This window comes from Rhamphochromis longiceps, linkage group LG16 (assembly GCF_057381845.1).
Source record: "Rhamphochromis longiceps isolate RC_006_pf linkage group LG16, R_longiceps_female_GT1.1, whole genome shotgun sequence".
NCBI lineage: Eukaryota > Metazoa > Chordata > Actinopteri > Cichliformes > Cichlidae > Rhamphochromis > Rhamphochromis longiceps.
Genome location: NC_140572.1, coordinates 29853202 through 29875761, shown reverse-complemented (window position 1 = coordinate 29875761; position 22560 = coordinate 29853202). Strand labels below are relative to the sequence as shown.

The 22560-nt window shown below is 40.8% G+C and overlaps 1 protein-coding gene across 1 annotated transcript in view; it reads left to right on the top strand.

Moving 5' to 3' along the window:
- The first annotated feature begins 732 nt into the window (after nucleotides 1–732).
- Nucleotides 733–22560, top strand: part of dars1 (aspartyl-tRNA synthetase 1) — a 31368-nt gene continuing 9540 nt past the window's right edge. Inside the window, exons 1-9 of the mRNA XM_085383621.1 lie at nucleotides 733–890; nucleotides 7557–7659; nucleotides 10805–10834; nucleotides 11189–11246; nucleotides 12448–12540; nucleotides 13756–13858; nucleotides 18383–18485; nucleotides 19172–19252; nucleotides 20948–21007. Coding sequence (XP_085239747.1) covers nucleotides 868–890; nucleotides 7557–7659; nucleotides 10805–10834; nucleotides 11189–11246; nucleotides 12448–12540; nucleotides 13756–13858; nucleotides 18383–18485; nucleotides 19172–19252; nucleotides 20948–21007 — 654 coding nt within the window. The 5' untranslated portion in view covers nucleotides 733–867. The remainder of the gene's footprint in view (nucleotides 891–7556; nucleotides 7660–10804; nucleotides 10835–11188; nucleotides 11247–12447; nucleotides 12541–13755; nucleotides 13859–18382; nucleotides 18486–19171; nucleotides 19253–20947; nucleotides 21008–22560) is intronic.

Below are 22560 nucleotides of genomic sequence, written 5' to 3'. Positions count from 1 at the left end.
GCCATTGGTGGGCTGAGTTCATTAGTTCAGATGTTACTTTCTTAAATGTAATTGTTTTGTAACCCATCAGTGAAATAAGAGTGATGAGCATACAATACATTTTTTTTCTGGAAATAAAGTGCCATCAGTGGAAGTCACTTAAGACCACAGTCTGCAAATAGTCAGTTTTTTGCCACCAAAAATAATTTCTGTTATTAATAATAGTAACTCTTTTAAAAAAAAACAAAAACAAAACATTAATATGTTCTGTTTAATCTGCAGAGTCCCACTTTAATTCATGATAACAAAGAAAAGTATGTGCATTGTAACTGCTTACTGGAAAATTCTTTGAACTTGGTATTTTAAATCAGCTGCCAATATTAAGTTTTATATTGGGGAACATACATTTTCTTTAATTTCTATTGTATAATATTATAAGAGACTTTGGGCTTAGACATGATGTCGTTTTGGATCTAGGACTTACATCTGTTATCTCAACCTGTTTTTAGAGAATACTCTTTTATCGTCTCAGTCTGAACATTGATTTTAAAAAAACAGGAGAAAAACAAAGGGCTTGAACGTGCTTCCTTGATTGTTTTGCACCTTTTCAACAGATTACTCTTGATTTCTATAAATTTCCTTCATTTGTTTGCAATAGGGCTGTTTTGTCTGCTCTGTCAACCTGCCGGATAAACCTCAGTCAGTCGGAACTGCGTAGTGCAATTTAGTTTCTAGCCGGGATCTCGAACATCCGGTATTCTGTGCGCCGTCAAAACAGGTCCCTTGTTCCCGTGCCCGTGCATGCTGCGAACAGCTGATGTCGTGCTCCTCACTGTCACACAGTCGTGAAACATTTTCTCCCAAGTTTTTACAAGCGAATAAGTCGACATGACGAAAGAAGAATTGCAGGGGTAAGAATATGAATATGAATAAAGTGTTAAGAGCCTCAGATCTCAGAGCGCAAAATGATCTTACTGCGGTATGCTAACTCGGAGAGCAGGCGGCTAGCATTACCTTAATATGACAGATGATTGCATCAGACACTTTAAAGTTCTGCTGCTGCAAAATTAAAAGCTTAAAGGTGTAAGAAGTGTGAGACAAAAAACAAAACGAAGCCATGACTAGCTTAACCTGCTCACATTGCCGTAAAATTTGACTTCATACTGGCTTCACTCGATTTTCTGGTGAGAAGTTTTAAGAAGATAATACGACCTCTTAGAAGTGGTACAGGTGTTCTGATGGTTTTATAAGTGGGTTAAAATTGTTTTAAAATATTATACTTTACTTGTGTGTCTTTGCAGCTGAGTCAAACCTGGAATCTGAATTAAATAATGTCACATTTAAGCAGATCTTTCACACATTAGCTGCACTATATATACTCTCAATGCGTCATGTACAGCTGTGATCAGAAGTTTGCATAGTCTCATTACAGGCATGAATGTTATGGTAATTTTTAATTGGAATGATTTCTTTGAACTGTTTTTTTAATTCCAGGGTGGAATGATTGTACAGTATAAATCTTTAATGAATTAACAAAGAAAACGGGACAAAGGGGGAAAAATAGCTGTGCTTTTCTTTAGTCTAATGTTTAAATCCAAGGTATACATACAGGTTTAACTGTATACATACACTCACTAATTTTAATAGTGCTAAATGTTCTAGGTCTTTTTTTCTTCTTCTTGAAAGCCCCATTGTTAAGTCCTCAGTAGTGATCACGATTGGCAACAACTGGTAGTTTCTCTTTCGAGCACGTAGCTGATCAAAATGCCAAGATTGTCAGCTCTAACAATTGTACACAAATAGTGTTCAGATGTGTCACCACTTCGCCAAAGTTTGGAAGATGTTCATAAACAAAACAGGAACCACCAGTGCTCAAGCCTGTCATGAACTGGAAACTACTGTATCACCATCGTCACTGTCCACTGCAGAGTTTTATATCCGGTCTTTAAGTGATGACGTGATGAACCCTGCTTCCAGGCCCAAACCACTCTGCGCTTATTAAGGCTGCTGTGTTTTTAATGTGTTTTAATGCTTTGTATCTTGTTCTGTTTATTCTCAACAAGCCCCTAAAAACAGTCAGTGACCACTGTCGGCCTCTCTCGGCTTTTATTACCACTATTCATTTCAAAGTTCAGTTTTTAAAACCTTACGATGTAACTACAGCCCAGCCGATGCAGCAGTATAGTAATGACTAACCTCATATTGCAGTTGTTCTCCTGACTGAAGTTCGGTCCATTTACAGCATCCTGCCATGTGATTGCATTTTTCCCTAACCATTGGGAATCCTCACATTAACACATTGGGGAAAAAAAAGTTAGCACTCATCCTCCAGCTTCACTGTGTTTATATTATGCTAACATAACTGTGTTGCTAGCGATCACGTAGCACATCATTATGTACCAGCGAGCCAAACCTGAGTAACCCTACAAAACATCACTGCTGTTTACTTTCCTGTCTTCATTTATGTCGGAAATGATAGCAGAGCTGTAGGTCTTAATTTGTTTCAGAACTCTCTCAGTCTGAACCTGGTATATTTTATTTAGCTGGAAACTAACGAGCTAACTCCCGGCTAACTTCTAACTCCGTTAAATTTCATAAATTCTGTTTTCATGGATGCCTGCATGTTAAACTGGTCCAGCAGCCACACTGATCATTTTATTACAGATGAAAGAATTTAGACAGTTTTTCAACTCTGAATGATGCCGCAGTGATAGTTTGACTTAGGGACCTGCAGCAGAGTTTGGGCCCAGGCATGGCTAATGACATCAGACTTAAAGAGCAGATTGCCATGGACTAAGAGGCTGCTCACCAAGAAAGAATCCCATGCTCTAAAGTCAATGCTTCCAACTTTGACTGTAATTTGCAGTTGCCCACATTTACAAGCCAAATGCCTTCTAGAGAAAAGCTTTGAGGTCAAATGAGGCAGAGATTGCTAATAGGAGGAGTAAAAGTCAGGCTTTTAGACTTAAGACCACTGGGGCATCTGTCAAGCATGGTGGTGGTAGCATCATGTTCTGGGGCTTAGTTGCTGCCAGTGATACTGGTATAGTGCACAGAGTGAACTGAATAAGTAAGGAGGACTACATTTAAATTCTTCACTGCACCTAAAATCAATAGACAGTTGAATTCAATTAAACTTTGATTTAATTGAATGTTCAAACAGGAAAAAGATGTCAAACACAAATCAAAACTGGTTTTGGAATGGATAAAACAGGCTAACATTAAACTACTGGAGTGGCCAGGTCTTCAGAAACTTGTTGAAGGCTACGAAAAATGTCTGGTCGAGGTGTGACTTACTGAGGGACATTAAACCAAATGCTAGTGTATACTTTTGACCACAAGTGTAATTGCGAGAGGTCAGCTATTCCAATTATCCTTTCACTTTAAAATATGATAAACTGATTCTATTACTTGCAAAGTTGAAAATAACTTTTACTATCATCTGTTCTCCTTTAAATGATAGCTGTGGTTATCTTGGGTTTTTGGAGGTCTGTATTCATTTTAAAGAAAATAATCTGGTGAGCAGAATGTTTGTCCTTTTCATACATGATTAATAACTTAAGAAGGCTAACAGCCCAGAGGATTTTAAAGAATAACTTTACTGGACAAAGGTAGTTTAAAAGTCACGTTTGCAGATGTCAGACTTGATGGTTTTTGTTCATGCTCATTCTAGAGTCTGCTTTACTCGTGCCATTTCCATTTATGGGCCACATCAAAACTTTAAAGTGGATGGTTAAGTCATTCAAAACTACAATAGACCGTGAGTGAGTCACCATAAAAATAAAAAATCAGCACGTGTAAAGCAGAAAAAAAGTCCAAAGTAAATATCACGGTACTTACAATGTTTGTGTTGAGACTGCCAGCTTAGTTATTTGCAGACAAGCTGCTGTAAAGCTTTAGATTAACATCTCACCAGCCAGTTTGAATGAGTGGAGTCACCAGCTTGGTAGCATGAAATAGAAGATTAATAACACATCAGTTCCCTTGTGTGTGCTGTCATTTTGCGTAGTGTTTCTCTCATTTCATGTTATTTGATATCAGCCACTGACATTATAGCTATAATCCTTAATCCCTACAGCTCCATGAGTCTATTATTGCCATTAAATGACTTTTGAAAGTTGATAGGTGCAAACGCAAAACATGTTTGAAGTGGCATGCGTTTTATTGGCTATTCTGGTAAGAGTCAGTAGTTTATGACTGCTTGGAAGGAGTCATAAAGGAGGAGGAGGAAGAAACAGGGAAACTGGGAGAGCCAGTGAAGTCAATGACTTTTAGCAACTTTAGGCAACTACAGGGGAAGAAACTGCTGAAGACACCAAGGAGAATGTCCCTAGATAGCCTAATGTATTTGTTGCTAGGTCAAGTCAGTCAACGCTATCCCAACCTCTATTTGTTGCTAGTATTTTTTTAGCCTGCAGTGTCATGAAGTTGCTCAATATCGCTGATGTTCAGTAGTCTCTGGTTGGTGTGACGTAGCTAGACACATCTCGTGTAGACAGTAGAAATGGCACAATACCACTTTTTTATATCTGATATCATAAATTTAGATTTCTGCCGATACCGATATGAATCCGATATAATCTATTTTATAATCAGTAAAACTGTTTTTTAATGCATATATATCTTGCTGCATTTTGTATAAGTTCATACTCAAATTTAAAAAGACAAAACACTAAAGCTATTCTATTATACCTGTATGCAAAATTACACTGCACCCAAAATATTTTGCAGTTCAGTAATACTGATCTTTTCATTTAAACTTCTAGCAGAACTTTAAATCTAAGTATTTAAAGTAATATTTCAAAAAGTAATTTAAAATTAAATTTGATGCAGATTTCAAAAACTCTTTCTTTCTGAAAAAAAGAAGCACATCAGCACAAAATAATGTTTATGTTGAACAACTAAAAACATCAGGTTGTAGAATGGACCCCTTTATACTTAAAGCTTAACATAAATAGACATCCAGAGTGGAAAGCAGTGCAAATAAATGCAAACACGGCTTCATGACACTCACCTTTTGTCAAGATGGATGTAAGTGTAAGCTGTTTCTATCACATTTAACCTGAGAGTGGATTTTGTGTAATTTCTGTGCAAAACTTAACACAAGTATGAATAAAAGTGTCTTTCATAGGGTTTTTCTGAACCACAGAACTGTTTAGGCTGCAACACTGTTTTTTTTTTTGTTTTTGTTTTTTTTTCCAAAGTAAAACTTGAGTCCATCCATTGTACAGTCAGACTTAGCTATGACAACGCACAAACATCTGAGCTCCATGTATCGGTTGTTAAGCTTAACGTAGGAATGCTTTACAAACGTTCAGAGATGAACTTACACGCTTGCTTTACTTCTCTGGGAATGCTTGCTTGGAGATGAAATGCCGGTTTGGCAGCACGTAGCGAGGCTCCAGATGCTTTCGGTGTGAAGTAACTCCAGACCACTAACGGGTCTCGCACACAACAGCCGCTCTGTCACGTGATGCACACTGCTCCAACGTGCTAAGGTCACTACCTGGGTTAGTTTTGTGAGGTGCTTTTGTGAAATGTAATAGATGGAGTTAAATTTTTATTTCTCCCCGATATCCATTCCAGTAATTTAGGTCTGAATCGGACTGATACTGTATATCGGATCGGTCCATCCCTAGTACGCAGGGCTATTATGTGAGTATAAGAGCTTTCTGCTGCTCTGGTGACATCCTTTACACTGCTGAGTCTCAGCCAATGACTGAGACAATGACTGGTACCACTTTGTTTCATATTAAACTATTATTAACTGTTTGTCTTTTATGATATGGTAATATTAGAAATGTTGTTACAATAATATGTTGTGTTAGGACTTTGTAACTGTTGGGCACACGCCCATGTGATCTATACTATGCATGTGTTAACTGACAACTGCAAAAAAAAAGCTGACTGTGCAACATATGGCAGTATGTCTGTCATTAAATGATGTGTTTTTTAACAAATACAAAGGCTTAGAGTTTGTTGACTATAAATGCATGTGGACATCTGCACCACAGGCTGATCTCACTTGCCTGGGGGGGAAGGCTGTTGATCCAGTTTAACGAATTCAGCCGGTTGGCAGAACACATGAATAATACAACCTGAGTGCATTTTAATTGGTCTGCTTCGTGCCGTTTTCATCCAGGTTCCAAACACGCTTATAGCACAAGGTAGCAACAGACCAACCAATAGGCTGCCTCAAACTGTCTTTTAAAACAGGATAATGTGGCAAAGAGTTTTAGGTGTAGGTGAGAAACATTTGAATTTCATGTGTGCTGAATTAGAATGAGGCAGCACGGTGGCACGGTGGTTAGCACTGTTGCCGCACAGCAAGAAGGTCCTGAGTTCAATTCCACCATCAGGGCGGGGTCTTTCTATGTGGAGTTTGCATGTTCTCCCTGTGTTTGCGTGGGTTCCCTCCGGGTACTCCGGCTTCCTCCCACCGTCCAAAGACATGCAGCTTGTGGGGATAGGTTAATTGGATAATCCAAATTGCCACTAGGTGTGAATGTGAGTGCGAATGGTTGTCTGTCCCTGTGTGTTGGCCCTGCGACAGACTGGCGACCTGTCCAGGGTGTACCCCGCCTCTCGCCCTATGACAGCTGGGATAGGCTCCAGCACCCCCCGCGACCCTGAAAAGGATAAGCGGAAGCGAATGGATGGATGAATTAGAATGAGCCTCACCACCTGAATCGTGGTGTATTTTTTGTCATTTCAATGGGAAAATATATGGTGTGGTTCTAAATCATAAAAGATCTCAGTGGTGGTTGTTGGGACACTATTAAATTTGGATCCTTGGGGGAAGTACGAGTTTGGTCTGAAGTCAAAATATGTTGTGATTTCTGTGTCTTGTTTAGGTTTTATTGCTATTCATAGTCGGCCTTTGATCCGTGTTATTTCCTGTGACTAAATAGGAGCGGGTCCTTTATAGCTTGCGTGCTTCCTTCAGGATTAGACACCTGGTCTCATTCATACACCTGTCATCTTAGCACACGTTTACAACAGCTGACGGAAAAGCAAAAAGTCCCAATATTTTATATGATTGTTTTATCTCTGCTTATCTTTTTTACCGTTATGTTCTTTTGTGACTTACATGTTCACCTACATATGAGAGTGTCTGTTGACCTGTTGCTTGCATAAACCAAATTTTTCTACAAGAAAAAGTTGAATACTTATCAGCTCCTGCGTTATGTTGTGCTGTGTAGTATGGTGGTTGTTGTGCAAATACAGACATCTTTTACTTTCTGATAAGGCACGGTGTTATCACAGTGTTATCATAATTGAATGAGCTCCATTTTTCTATGTTAGATTTTCAGGCTAACATCTTCTTAAAGCTGCACTGTTTATCCAGGCGATCTTAGTTCAGATTTTTCTCTGCCGTGCCTCTGTTCACACAGGCTCCAGCAGTTTTTGTTTGGAACAACAATGGGAATAAAAGTAGTGCATACTTAAAGGCTGGAGGTGGTGATGGTTCAGAATTAATTTTCCCAGGCGGTCAATAACTTCCTCGTGGGATGCACAAGAAATAGGAGGTGGAAGTCGAAGGAAATGTTTATGTTGTGCATTTCTTCCTGTTTCAGGGCAACAGAGGAGGAGCAGCAGGCTCAGTCAAAGAAAGCCCTGAAGAAACAGCAGAAGGAAGCGGAGAAAGCTGCAAAGAAGGCTGAGAAACAGGCCAAAATGGTCAGATGTTTTGTTTTCTTCTGTTTTGTTGTTTTGCATCCGCCACCCTTGTACAGCTGGTAAGGGTGTGACGTGCTGTTGTGTGGGCATTTGGGGTTCAGCTGGGTTGGAGACTCCATTGTTTAAGTATTCCTGTCATTTTGGCTGTGTTTATATCCACCCAAACAAAGTGCTATTTTCTTCTACACCAAGTGAAAAGTTCCTTCCTAGTATGCCATTTGAACCATTTTGCCACTTATTGTAATACTGTGCTTTTGCCCACCATAAATGAAGCTGACAGGTGTGCTGTGTTGTGTTGGGTCGCCAACCTTCTGTCCCCTTCACCATGTTTCATTAAAAAAATGGACAGATAAGTCACACCTGATTTGAATTTGGCCAGTCTTCATCCAATTCCAGCAACTCTGTTATGTTTTCTCTTCACCCCCTGAGTCCTGTTCTGATCACTTGTACAGCACACTCCATGTTTCATATTAACAATAATTTAGTCCATTATTTGCTAACATTTTATTCTGTCTTAAATGTTACTAGTACTAGCTGTTGTTGTTATTACTACTAGTGGAAAGCCCACAGGAAGGTGGGTTTCTTCAGGCTGTGCCCAACTGTGCCCTTGGGCTAAAGCCCCGTCACCACAGACTCTTCTTTAAGCACCCTTCTCAGGCTTGGCTCTAGGGTGAGGCCTCAGTAACTTTGGTTCCCAGACAGGGTGAACTGGTGCCTTGAATTCTTTTCTTTGGTTTTCTGAATCACTTTTGTCTGGCCCCTCACGCATTATTGGGATATGCAAACCCCTCCACTACAATAATGTAGAGATGGCCAGGAGGAGATCCTGGTGCAGACTGGATGAGCTAGAGAAAGTGGTTGGAGAGAGGGAGGTCAAGACTTCTCCGTCTACACTGCTGACCCAACGACCCAGACATGAATGAGAGACAGAAAAGTAGGGCTGGATGATAGAAAGATAAAGATAAAGATGGGTCAATATAAAGGCGATAACTGATTCTTTCTGTATTTTATGTTTGAAGATAGTGCCGCATCATACCAATCATGTCGAAACAGAGTTGAAGCCGCATCATGTTGGGCTGACGCACAGAGTGTAGGAGGAGCAGCTGGCAGCAGCACATGTGCTAATCTCTGGGCTGCTGCAGCCTTACACGCTAGTATTTCAGTTTGAGCAAGATAAATGGCAACAACAACAGAACATGTTAATGTCAACTTGAGCAACAGCATTACAAAACACAACAACCCAGCAGACGCAGCCTGAGGCTTAAACACAAGGACATTGTATAAGAGAAGGGTCCAAGGAATTTGGCTCCATGGAGACATTCCTACATGGAGCCGCATGCACTGCAAACTGTGTCGAAAGCATGTTTCTGCAAAAGTAAGCACTTACAAATTGCAAAATTAAACGTATATCTTTGTTTAGGAGTAAAAAGGAGCATTTAAGCTTGGCAGAAGTTATTATTTCATCTATATTGTGAAACATGTATGGGTATCGATTGATATAACCTAAACTGAGATATCACCCAGCCCTACACAAAATGAACAATGGATAGATGGGATACTAGATCTTTCAGCTGCAAAGACTTATCTCCCCATCACACCAAGTGAAATGAACACATTTTCCACCAACGTGCAGATTGAGTAATATGTTTCTTGATGTCCAGTGACGCAGATGGATTAGTTGTTAGCGGGCTTCTGTAATGTCACAGTAACTAGTGAAGTCACATATTTATTCATATTACACAAACTTTGACATTTTGCTGAACTTCTGCTGTTGCCCAAACTTAGGCTGATGATCTGATAATAGTGGTGTTTTTTTGTACTAAACACAGCGAACAGCAGCTCCACCCACTAAATGGTGTGCAGATATGATGCTGCACATCCTATCCTGTGTTATCAGAGAACTGAAAGAGAAGCTGTTTGCTTGTTTAAACACGTGATTCAGCAAGCCTGCTAACCACTTAGACTTTTGATGCAATTTTGGCTTCCAGACAAGGTCCTGACAATGTTCAGGTCACATTTGCTAATCGTAGTTTCAGATTAATACGCTTCTTTCCCCTTTGAGCTGTATTTGCTATGAAGGCCATATAGAAACGGAAAAAAAGTAGCAGAAAGTTTGAAAATTGTGAATTGGTAACATTTCTCCAATAATGAAATGCACAGATATTAATACTGATGTGATCTTACATATTTTTCTTTCCCGTAGGCGTACCTTTAGAGCAGAATCTGCAGGATATAAATAAGGGAATCTTTAGAAAATGTGCCATCTAGTTTGACACCCTTTGCATAGTCGTGTCATGACTGAAGTGCCTGTGATAGTGAAAACAGCAAAGAATCCTTTCTTCCAGCTGAATTCATCCAGTCAGCATGTTTCATGGAAGAAGCAGGTGCTGTCACTGTTTAATCCACTGGATATTGCTGCCTCTATCGCGCTGGAATAGCAAGCATTGCCTAGGGGAAGAGCTCAAAGCTGAACCGAATGTTTATTGGGCCTTAGCTGCGTTATTTTCTGCTTTGCGCTTTTTTGCAAGGGTTTTCTGCCAGCACTTGTCGTTTCTGTGGGACCGATGGGGCTCGGCTTGCTTCGTGGCCGTAGCCTGTTTGCATGCACTTGATCACAAGCTGTAATATCATCCATCGACGGGATTCATGTGACGGGATTTTCACAGCAAGAATGGGCGATTCCAATTCACTCAACTGCCACTAGATATTTCTGTACACCAATGTCAATTTGCATAGAAAATGGAACTGTAACTTTTCCAAGACTCGATCTCATCGCGCTCTGAGAGTTATTTGCCCAGAAGTCAGCGCGGAGATAAAGAATATCTGTTCACTTACACTGTTTCTATTACAAAGCAATACCTGCTGCCATTACTCATTGTCTTTGATGGGCTGGAGCAGTGTGTGGATAAGCTGTGCATTCTAAGCATCTAAGTCTTGGCTCTGGGATTGAATTGCAGTCTATTATTTGTATTTAAATCCCTGGTAGCGTGAGATGAAAAATCGATTTACATGCCTGGTGTAAAAAAAAACAACAACAACAACATTTTAAGTTGGATGTTTTAAACTTTTAATTAATTGATAGTCCTCTTGTTGCGATTTCTTAGTTATTTGTCCTTTAAATCCCTTTCTCCTCTTTGTGTTTCAGGCTTCTGAACAACAAAGCGCAGAGGAAGATGTAAGTGCTTCGTAGAGATCACAGCACTCGTCCTCCGATACAAGTTCTCTGCTTTTATGACTGACTTTGATTTTGGCGCCTGTGCATTCACACCGTGGCAACAACTTGTATGCAAATACCTGCACGCAAACCTCTCCCTGCCTGTTTTCTGTTCAGTTTTTTTTTTTATGATAAGCCCCATTATCTGTTGTGTCTGTCTAAGATGTAGTAGACAGACAGACGTCAGAAGCTTATGAAGTCAAAGTGGCAGAACTGTCTCGGAGAACAAAAAAGTCCACGTGCATGCGTCAGTACTGTTTTCATTTAATGGTTAAATGAAATGCTGCTAAAGATTTCACCCTTTTGATTTTTAAGGACTTTGCCAAGGACCGATATGGTGTGTCAGCTATGGTCCAGTCCCAACAAAAGCTGGGTTAGTATGGGAGCTACTTTCTTCACTCATCGGCATTTCATATCTGAAAGCGGAAATTGATTTGTATTGAAAAAGAAGACAAAACTTCAGTAGCATTATTAATAACATGGTGAGGGAATAACATTTTAGGTCTCCATCATAATGTAACAAATATATTTCTGATAATGAAATTAAAAACAAGGACAGACTGAAATGAGTCAACTCAGTGCTGGAAACAGGAACTAGTGTAAGACTACAGTTAAAAGTTAAAAGGTGACAGAAAAACAGGCTCGAGTGCAAAAACAAACAGAAAAAAGGCTAATCAAGATCATTGCCGGTGGCCCGGCTACTAAGCTGCTGTCAAAAACAAAAGATTCCAAGTCGGTTATACAACAGTGACGTAGGTCGGACACTTTTTGTGGAAAACAGGTTGAGCATTGGTGCAGTGGTACAAAGTGTAAACTCTGCTGCATGTTTGTGTACACGATGACTTCCCAATCCAGAACTTCACAGTTGAGCTTTTGTCTGGCTGTCAGTCATACTGATTTAACACGATAACATCATGAAAAATCCTTTTGGTGTCATCTCTGGTCGCCATTTAAGCGATGCTAGTGATAATAGCGTTAACGTATAAAGTTTGATAAACGAGGCAGCAGGCGGACCTGTTGATGTCGTCCATCTGTCTGGATGCACTTTCAGCTCCACTGGCAGCAAACAAAGTGGTGCCTCCCTCACCTGCATAGCAAGCTCAGCCACGAGGATGGAGCTGGAGCAGAGGTGGGGGCTGAAACCCGAGGGCTTTCATGTGGGTTGACAGAGTTCTCAGCCAACAGGGCGGCTCTGTTTTCTCTGGTGTAGCCTCAGTGTCTGCCTTCTCTGCTCACTGATAATGAAGAGTAAGCATGCCTCTGAGTAATACAGGTGAAACTAGAGTCAATTTGTCATAGAGCACAAAGAGAGCAGACGAGTTAGACAGCTTTTGGCAAGTCTCCTAGTGTTTCTTATTTATTAGGCATGCCTGTAATTTGAGCATTTTATTGTCTGCACTTTTACACGTGCACAAGCATGCTCATTGGCTTTTCTTTCTGCCTTTGGGAGTATGTAGGGAAGAGAGGGGAGGGATTCTTTGCACGCAGGTGGGGAAATGGAGGAAGCGAAGTCCTTTGAAGTAATAAAATATTTTGCGTGTGTGTTTGTGTGTGTGCGTGCGTGTGCGAGCCAGACAGGGAGTTGGTCCGGGTCCAAGACCTTACTCCTGAGAAAGCTGACCAGCTGATCTGGCTGCGCGCCCGAGTCCACACCAGCCGAGCCAAAGGTGAGATCACCTCCCCCTTTGTTCACCTTTTGTTTTTCTTTTGTTTTTTTGGTTCTGCAGCTTTCTTTGTGTGAAAGACACAAACGGCCATGATTAGATGCCCCCTGAGCTAATCCGCCGTGAACTATACTGAAAAGTTTATAACATCTGCCCTGGGGTCATTTTTATTCACAGCAGCACTTTCTCTTCAAGATCAAACAGCAGTGCCGTTTGGCTTTCACTTGGTGTTCCATTTCAAATGATGTAAATGACAGACATCACTGTCTTTAGGTTCAACACTGGAGGCCCTGTGCTAGAAGAGAAGCATAAAGCTTTTATTGCAACTTTATGCACCAAACACTCCCAGAGTAAAATCAGAATTTTAAAAGACTTTTTGCTCCTGTTTGTGAAATAATTTTTTTTAAGATTGTGAGGCGTTACAAAGCCGATTTGTTTTTCCACTCTTTCCTTGTTAAGCAGATTGACAACCTGAAGGTGTTTTTGATATCACCGTCAGGCTAGCTTGTCACTGCCAACTGGAAGATCAGATAACCTGCCCCCCCTCAGTTCCAGTTGCTGGCAGTCACGAAGCTTCACTGTTTGAATACAATAACCCTCTGAGCTTTGCCTGGTTATTGCTCCTCTCCATAAACAGTGAGCCTTTTGCAAATAAACTATAGTCTCTGTGATGTTTTTTTTTTTTTTAACCATTTCCTTTAAAGATAACTTCCAGAATCAAGAGTCACTTCCTCTCCACTTGTGTCTTCATTCTCTGCTCGCTGTAGGATGTCTGTGTGAGCAGAATAACATCCTGAATTGTGTGAGATGAGGTACATCTGTTGGTGGGATTTTGGCATCACTATTATTTCCACCACCCGCCCTGTTCTCACAGGCAACAAACATCAAAGTAACTGGGTGGTCTGATTATCTCCTGCCCTCAGTCTTTGTGGCTAACGTGTTTACACTCTTCCTAGGTCCCTGTATATGTTTGATAGGAAGGTAGCAATCAGCCTTTCTCCACACAGTGCTCTTCAAAGACAAGGCTCTGTTTGCAAATGTTTGACACTTCATCTGATCCCTACAGCTGTGAGACACTCATCTCAAGTCACACACACAGCCCTTTTGACTGAACAAACCTACTTAGCTTCAGACAGAGTGCCCAAGGTATTATTCTGACAAGGCTGTTATGCTTGTATTGTAAAAAGCGAGCTCTATCTATTGTTGTTTTGCTTTCAGGGAAGCAATGCTTCTTGGTCTTGCGTCAGCAGCAGTTTAACGTGCAGGCACTGGTCGCAGTGGGGGATCGTGCCAGCAAGCAGATGGTCAAGTTTGCCGCAAAGTAAGTACCGAGACTGTTCTTCCTGTCAGAGAGGGCAGAAACAATGGTGGGAAAAAAAACCTTGGCCATAACGGTCCACTGATCCATTTTCACACGTCTGACCGAGGTGGAGGGCGGGGAAATCAATCATTTTTTCACTTGGCAGTAAAAGCTGGCTTTCAACAGGGCGGAATACAGCAGTGGCCTAATGGGGCAGTTCCTGTCAAGATGGCAGATACAGCTCCTTGGATCAGAGGAGGGAGAAATAATTAAGAGCCAAGAATCATTAGTCATGTTAGCAGCCAAACTATAGCCCATTACTGGTAGTCGATGAATGGACATAACCATCCACGGATGTGCACTTTATTAAAGAAACAAAAGGGGTGTTGCTGATAATGATGTTAGATTAGGCTCGCGTTAGAGGTTTGCAGCAGGGCTTATTTGTTTAAAAAGAAACCCTATTGGGATTTTAAATTGACACAAAAAATGATGCATGATGATTTATGATGCACCTGATGTAATTTACTGAAATATGCAGTTTATTCATTAAAAAACCCAAACAGTTATTTTGAAGTACGCCCAGTATTTAGTGAATTTAAGAGGGAAGAACTTAATTATCACATAATACATCTTCTTAGACATTGCTAAATTAAGCAAAAGGTAACACCCCGACTGTAATCTGCAAGACTGAAATGACAGTTAAGACATGGGATAACACTGATCTTAAGCAATGCAGGGATTGCAGTAATGAATGTGTGTGTGTGTGTGTGTGTTTTTTTTTTCTTTTAAAGTGTAGCTACTATTTAGTTGCACAAGTGTGATGTTCTGATAGGCTTAAAACATTTTTAAACATTTGAGGCTTATAAGTTGGCATGAGACGATTTGATTGAAAACTGCCAAACATCTTTGGAGTGTCGTCAACCTCCGTAACGGGACGTTCGAGACGTTGACCTCATTGGCAGCAGGCGCTGCTCACGCTGCATTTCCCCAGAGTTTTTCCTACCTTGATCCTTGATCCACCCTGAATACATTCAAAACAGTCTGTTGTATTAGACTACACAAAACTACACAACTAACCGCTGAACAAATATTAATTTCATGTAATGCTTGTGATAACATTGGCTTTCTTTTGCTACGGTTTGTTGAAAACACGAGACTTGATGAAAGATGTAAGTAATGAACGTTGGTTTTAATGTACACAGCTGTCTGAGCCGTATGTAAACAAGTCGGCGCTGCTAAATGTTTGATGACGGGCAGCATGTGCCTAAATTACCATTTGACACGCAACGCATTATGTTCATGTTTTCAGAAATGAGGCCCTGAGATCTCGGTGTAAGTTTGTTGCGGTATCATGAGGTTCATGGGAAATTTAACCCAGACACAGGCAAATTTTTCTAATGAGGTCAAGGTCACTGCTGCTCAGACCAGAGTTTTGACCATAACTTTGTAACAAGTATCACCAGCTGCTGACACAGCCATAGTTCCTCTTTATAGTCACTGAGCTGGCCTTTTTCTTGCCGCTGTTGTAATATGGCATCGGGGCTTTCAAAATAGCTCCAAAGACGGGCAGAGAGGGGTCTGCAGCTCCAAACTGTAATTTCCTTTAAGCCTCAACATTTGAACCCCTAACAGATGAAATGAATAACACCAACCATGTATTTAAAATTCGATTGCTGTGGTAATCCCCGGTGTACAACATCCACACCGACACTCCCTGACAGCAGCAGCCTCCTTCATTAGGACGGTGTGCTCTGTCTGTGCACTGAAACTGCCCCAGAACAGCCCGAGCGACACTACGAAAAAGCCAAGGGTTTAGCCTGACCAGGAAAAAAGCTCAACAGGATGCTCTGAAAAATGCTTGAGCTACAGAGTCGCCACAGAACCGAACATCCAGGTCCCAAAAACCACACGAGCTCCTGTGGAGTGTTCATGTTCCTCAGTGGGACTGGGCTGTGTGGGCAGCTTATAGAGGCCCTGCACGATACTTGGCAATTTTTGGGTTTTTTTTTTTTATGTTTTGAAAATGAGGGTACGTCAAAAGATGGTGCCTTTTACTATATATAAATTTATATATAAATAGTGTTCTCCTTGCACTTTAACATATTTTTGTAACCAGTGATTTCTTTTATGTGCAGCACTTCCTCAGTCTTGTTCTGCAATGTTGTGGTCGGACAGTTGGATTGTTTTGCAATCTTATGCCACCTGACAGCCTAACACCACAGCAAGTGAAAGTGATGACATGGTTGTCAAGACAACACCATCTTGCATCAGAACTAAACAACAGCAAAGTCATACCACTTTGCAGTTGCTTACCAAGCAGGTTTCCAAAACAACATTGTTGCTGTGCTTCTGTTTGTAGTTGTATCTCTAAGAACAGGTGGCACTATCACTCCTGTAGCTTTGTGGCGCACATTTAGTGTCAGACAATGTGGTCTGATGATTGACAAGCTGATTGAGACCCTGGATTACAAGTAAATCCCCTCATAACTGCTCTAAGGACGGAGATTGCATTGCTGAGAATCCCCTTACTTGTATTGCATGTCCAAGTGATCATCCGTCCATTCTCACAGTTTAATTAAGTGATCTTCTGCCTGTGCTCAACCTTTACTCTCAAGTACCTCTCAAGTGCTGAATGTAGAGCAGCGAAGAAATTGTGGCTGAGCTCTGAAAAGGAACAACATGTCAGTTGTTTGCTATGGAGTTGGTCGGTTTAATTCAGAGCGCTTTTTAAAACTGTTGGTTGTTTTTTTTTGTGAACAGCACTACTTTGTGATGCTGTACTGTACCTGGATGTACACAGATTTGGATTTTAAAACTGACAGGAGGCAGAGTAAGGAACAGTTATGTTAAAAACTAGTTATTTTTCATAATTGTTGTGTGGCCGAGGAAGAGTACGTGTCATCACCTGATGGGGGTTATTTATTTATTACTTTATTTAACAAGGAAAAACCCATTGAGATTTAAAATCTCATTTACCTGTAAATGAGATTCACTGTCCTCTGAGGTCATCGACAGGAGGCAAGAATCCTTCTTTTTAATGCTGATATGAGGCCATTTAGAGTGATATGCTGATTTTACTGTTGGTTCTTGGGGTTCAAAGTGGTATTATAAGATGATACATGTTATAACTTCGAAGCTGAAGAAATCTGAAAGCGACTACAGCCAGGAATTTATGTTGTAACACTTGTTCAGTCAGCTAAAGTTAGAGGCAGTTTGGAGTCAGGCTTGCCGAACCAGTCAGCTTGTCCTTCCTGGATCACTGATTCGAGCGCTCGCTCCCTTTTCTCTTTCCTTCTTGTGTTGAATGAATCTGTTTCTGTTGGTGTGCACTCAGTGTGTTGTCATTAGACTTTTGTCCTGCAGAGGAGGTTATTAATGTGGGGATTTATTTATCTAGCTGATCTCCGACTGGAGGGGATTGGGTCTGGTGGCAGCTGTCGTGGGGCTGAAGGGACGGCGGTACCCCAGCGTTCGGTCCCTCATTACTGCTTTGTAATGAGGACGAGTGGTGGATTACAGCGGGTTTCCCATCTGGCCGTTTGCTGTGAGACAGTGGGCGTTGTACCTCAGATGTTACTTTGGGTTTCAGTGAGGAGCCTGTGCAGGGGGATGCTGCACTGTTGTTTAAAACTGATTATAAGGAAATTAGAAAGGGTTCCCCTGGTATGCTGTGGCTCACAAGAGGGAAATTCTTACCCCAGCTCTCAAAGTCAAAGAGTTTTTGTAGTAGAGCTGGGTACTTTCCAGGAGCTGTAGTATGAGGCAAGTTTTATCAAAGCTTACAAATCCCCCCTCGAGCCCCAGTGCTCGTGTTTGTTTATTTTTCCTTTGTGACTGAAATTACTGTTTCAATAAGAAAGTTAAGATTGTGCACATTGCTATAATTTATCGTTCCAGCTGAGTTAAAAACTGTTGTTGAATTGCTTAGCTGTTTGATATGGCCCGAGTCTCACCCAGGTCTTTAAATAAACACCTTTTGACAAATAATGTGGTGATAGAAATTTCACCACATGGGGCCTAAAATAAATTTTAGTGGGTAAAATGGTTTTGCAGGTGTTTTTTGTTTTGTTTTCTTCCCATGTGAGATAAACAATCACCAACAGACACCCATTTGTTTAAAAAATACATGAAAATGATGAAAATGATAGCATATTCTGCCTTGTTGCAACCTGTTAATTTGAATCTAATGTAGTCTCACGTTCACGATTATTATGAACAGGGCAATGTGGTTTCGTACGCCACAAGCTCTTGCGGTATGTCAATTAGCCCATATGCAAATATCAGTGCTGTTTTTATTTTAAAACACATGAGGGGGAAAAAAACCCTTAAAAAAACCTACCGCCCAGTCAAAAATCACCCACCCATATACCCCGCACTATCCTCTGTGCATAAAAGCATGACAAATGTAAAAACTTGTCTACAAGCATTGTACATACTTTAACGGATATGTGGTTTTCACAGTTGCTCGTCTTTCCAAACAGATAAATCTGTTTTGTAACTAGCGTGCATCACTTACACTTTCCTCCCCCTGAATGTTTCCACCAGCATCACCAAGGAGAGCATCGTCGATGTGGAGGCGACAGTGAGGAAAGTGGAGCAGAAGATCGAGAGCTGTTCCCAGCAGGACGTCGAGCTCCACGTTGAAAGGGTTGGCACTTTCACTGCAGTCCTTAATGGGCACTTCTTAGCAGACAGACATGTAAACATAGAGAAGATAATACAGTTGCTTTTAAAGCCGCAGATGTCTCCTACACATATAAATAAAAATACCAGAGGGTGTATATTTTGCCTCCCAGCATATGCAGTGCGTACGCACCCAGACAATGAAGCATCCATAATTCATGTTATTCAAGCAGGTACCAAAGAGGTTTTCACTGTAGCGCATTGACCATTTAACTCTTCCTTTTAAACTCTTGATTTAACGCAGTATCTGAGCTTTAAGTAACATCCATTTTATTTATATGCCAAGAAAATGAAACAAAAGTCACCTCAAGGCTCCTTTTTACTCTTACGTACTGTACTGCAAAAGAATTTGATGTAGTGAATGCATCAAATTTTGGTGAATGGGATGAGATTTTCTCTGCTATGATGCCCAATGTAAATGAAAAACATAAAAACACAAAGCAGCACGTAGGTGATTTTCTCACACATTGATGAGGTTTTAACAGATGCAGCTTTTAGCCTCTTTCATTTTCACCTTCTTCACCTGTTTCTGGAGTCCCGGGACTTTCCATTGTCTCAGCATCGAATAAAAACATCGGTGGTTTGTCACACTTTTAATTTTTTGTGATTTTTTTTTTTTTTTTTTTTTTTTTTTATCGTTTCCCTTCTCAGATTTTTGTCATCAGCCAGGCTGAGCCTCGTCTCCCATTGCAGCTGGAGGACGCTGTCAGGCCTGATGGAGAGGGTGAAGAGGTGAGGATGAATGGGGGGATGGATGAGGGGAGTCAAAGTGCAGTTAGAGTATTAGCTGAGTAATTATTATTCATTTGGACATCATTGGCAGCATTTTAGGTATCTTAAAAACTTCTAAAAGCAGACTCTCAGTGTAAAAAGAACAAGGCCTGATAGTTACTGTGTGTGTGCGAGTCCATTCACTGTCATGGAGTGCACAGATGGGTTTAGTCTGACTACACAATGAATATAAGTCCGTTTTTATCTGAATACTTTATATAAAAAGCAAAATGGAAACGCATTCTGTGCATGCTGAGCTCTAACGGCGCTCTTTCAGTGAGATTGTTTTCAGTGAGGAGAATGGAGATTTGTGTTTTTGGCAGAGTCAAGGATTGGCTGATTAAACCTAATCACCTTGTTTGAATCACCCTCCTCATGCAAATGGTGATTTCATCGCACAGTGTTTATAAGAGCCGGCTGCCAGTGTTGAGGGAGTTCTCTGAATTGCAATTAAGGAATTGTGCAGTGATGCAGAATCATTCAAGAAAATCATGAAGCATTTAAAAAGCCATTCTTTTTCCTAGCTGCAGTATAGGTGGTTAGAAATACATGTAAAGAAAAACAAAGAAAAAAAAAGAAAGAAAAAAAAAGAAATACATGTAAACCTTTGAGGCTGCTGGTTTAGCAGCACCAAAAAACGATGGCTAAGCGGAATTCCAGCTCAAAGCAGTTGGCTCTGTTTCCTGATTCAAACCAAAAAATGATTATTCTAGTATAGAGGATCAGCTACAGCTCCCAGATTTGCAAAGTGGAAACATTGAATTTTCCAATAATAACATTCCTGATGTAGCCGTTGAATCGGCTTAACACATAAAACGGCAGGATGTCATTTTTTTCGTAGCTTTAGATCCATCGTATCTGCTGTGGAATTATACATCGCACTGTACATGCGTGCACATTAATATGAGTCTCATCAATACCAAAGACAGCTGAGGGCCCATCATTGTTTATCCAGTAAGCTAATATCTGCAGCTGTAGCAGCGTCTCAGGTGTTTTCTGTTGGGATTCAGCATGTCAGTCACAGACTTGTAGCAACACCTGCTTTCCCCAGAGACACTAGCCTCAACAGCCCTGTCTGTCTAACTGTCTGCCCATCTAACAGTTTGTCCCTCTGCGTGTGGCTGTTTGGAGCAGGATGTGGCTACACAGGCTATTAGCTCAAACCCCTGTGGGTCTTCTCAGGAAGCCTGACATCCACGACCCTGGAAGGAGCGGCTCTTCCTGTGATGAAACATTTACTTTTCAGTTGTTACCTTTTTCCTTTTCTTTATATTCTTTTTGTCCTGTTGTCCCACATTGCAGGTGTCTTTTATTGCACTTGACTCTGTTATACTCACTGAGCTAAGTAGGTAGATGTGGTAAAGCTGCAGGAGAATGGTAGTTTTGCATTGTTCCCAGGAAGGTTTTTGCAGGCTGATTGCATTGTTTTAGGTTTGCAAGCTGCCAATAGCTTTAAAGCTAAAAATGATTTGTATTTCTTTCTTTTTTTTGTTATAGTTTTTCCCTGTGAGTTGTGAAAAGCCCCTAAAATGCTTCCATAACACTGACGGCAAACACTCCTGTGTGAATAGGAGGAGATGAATAGTAATGATTTTTAATATTTCATAGGCTGAGGAGGTTTTGGTAGGATGACTGTGTTTTTGTGTTTGTATTCAGGAAGGCAGAGCCACAGTTAACCAGGACACCCGGCTGGACAACAGAGTGATTGATCTCAGGGTAAGTTTCTATCATCTGTGACCATGTGAGTCTGTGAAAATTTGCATTTGGTTTGATACATGTAATATTTTAGTTGATTAATGATGAATTTTTAGCTGTTTTAAACTAAGGTGTTCATAAAGATTATAAATTTGATGCTTTATGGGTGCTTCCTTTGTGAGGATGTCCTACCCGAAGTCTTGGGGTTGCCTCAATGTCTCCCTGGAAGAGTTGGCTGAAATACATGGATTTGAAAAACAAAAAAATGATTGCCATTATAACAACAATAATTTTACAGCTTACATCCTGTCTCCGAGCACAGAAAACTTCTACCACAAATGTAGGCTGTTGGAGAGTGAATGTAAAATATTTGTGAAGGAATGCAAACAACAAACCAGCGCACCTCTAAAAGTAAAGAGAAAAGGCTGTGATTTAGTGGGCTGGTGATATGAATCTTATACAGTGCTGAGAGATGTGCTAAACTTATGCGAGCAGCAGAAGACACTAAGCCGCAAAGTGTCTCATTGTTTTGATATGTTCCTCCCACATGGAAGATACGACTGGCAGGAAGGCAGCAACACCACAGCACAGAGCCACTTTGTTCACAAGCTTCACAACAACACCTGCTTCTGCAGCACTGTGCACTTTGAGCTCATGGACTTGGGTCTGTCATCAGTTTTGCTCTTAAGAGCCCGCTGAAGCTATAAAGTGCTTCCCACACTGCCAAACTCTTCAGAAGGGAACCATAAAATGCCTTTGATAATTATGTAGTTCACATGAAACTCCATTTCTAACTTGAACATTTTTAAAGTTCAAAAGTTTAGTTTTAAAAGACGGCTGGACTTGCAGACAGTTTCTGGACTGTCATCCGGACATGCTGGAGTCCAAACAAATCCTCTAACACTAGTGCTCCCATTACCTCAGCCTTCAAGATGTAAGAAATGTGATTGATTATGAGACCTACGTCATGCTATTTTGTGATTAATCATAATATTTGGTCCATAAAAACTGCATCCAGCTTCCTTAGATCAAATAAAAAAGGTGATAAATCTGTGTTACCTATGTCGCTGGCTTTACAAACGCAGACAAGCGCGACACCCAACAACAAATTTTATCATAAACCAGAAGGAAAGAAGAAAACTCTGAGAACTCATTTTCTACAAAGACCGATTCCCCGTCCTGTCATTTTTAAAGAAAGATTCAGATCCACATCAAACACACCATTCTCCCTTTGCTTCATGCTCCGGCTCTTCGTGAAGTTTCACATGTAAGCATCGGAGATGGAAAGTAAAGCCAGTTGCGTTTTATCAGAACAGGTCTAAAAGTTTTGAAGAGAAGAGAGCTGTGATTTCGATACAAGCGCAAAAGCAAAATGTCCTAATGCAGATTTGTGTATTTCAGGTTGCTTTAGGAAGGGTTAGGGTGTATGCTGACTACCACACATACTGTACACATACAGGCTGTATGAACAATGATGCCAGCACTAGACTGTGGTCAACCTCCAAGTACACATATCGACGGCCTCTTGAGTACGATGATGAGCCCGTAATTGGATGCTGGCAAATGTTTAAATT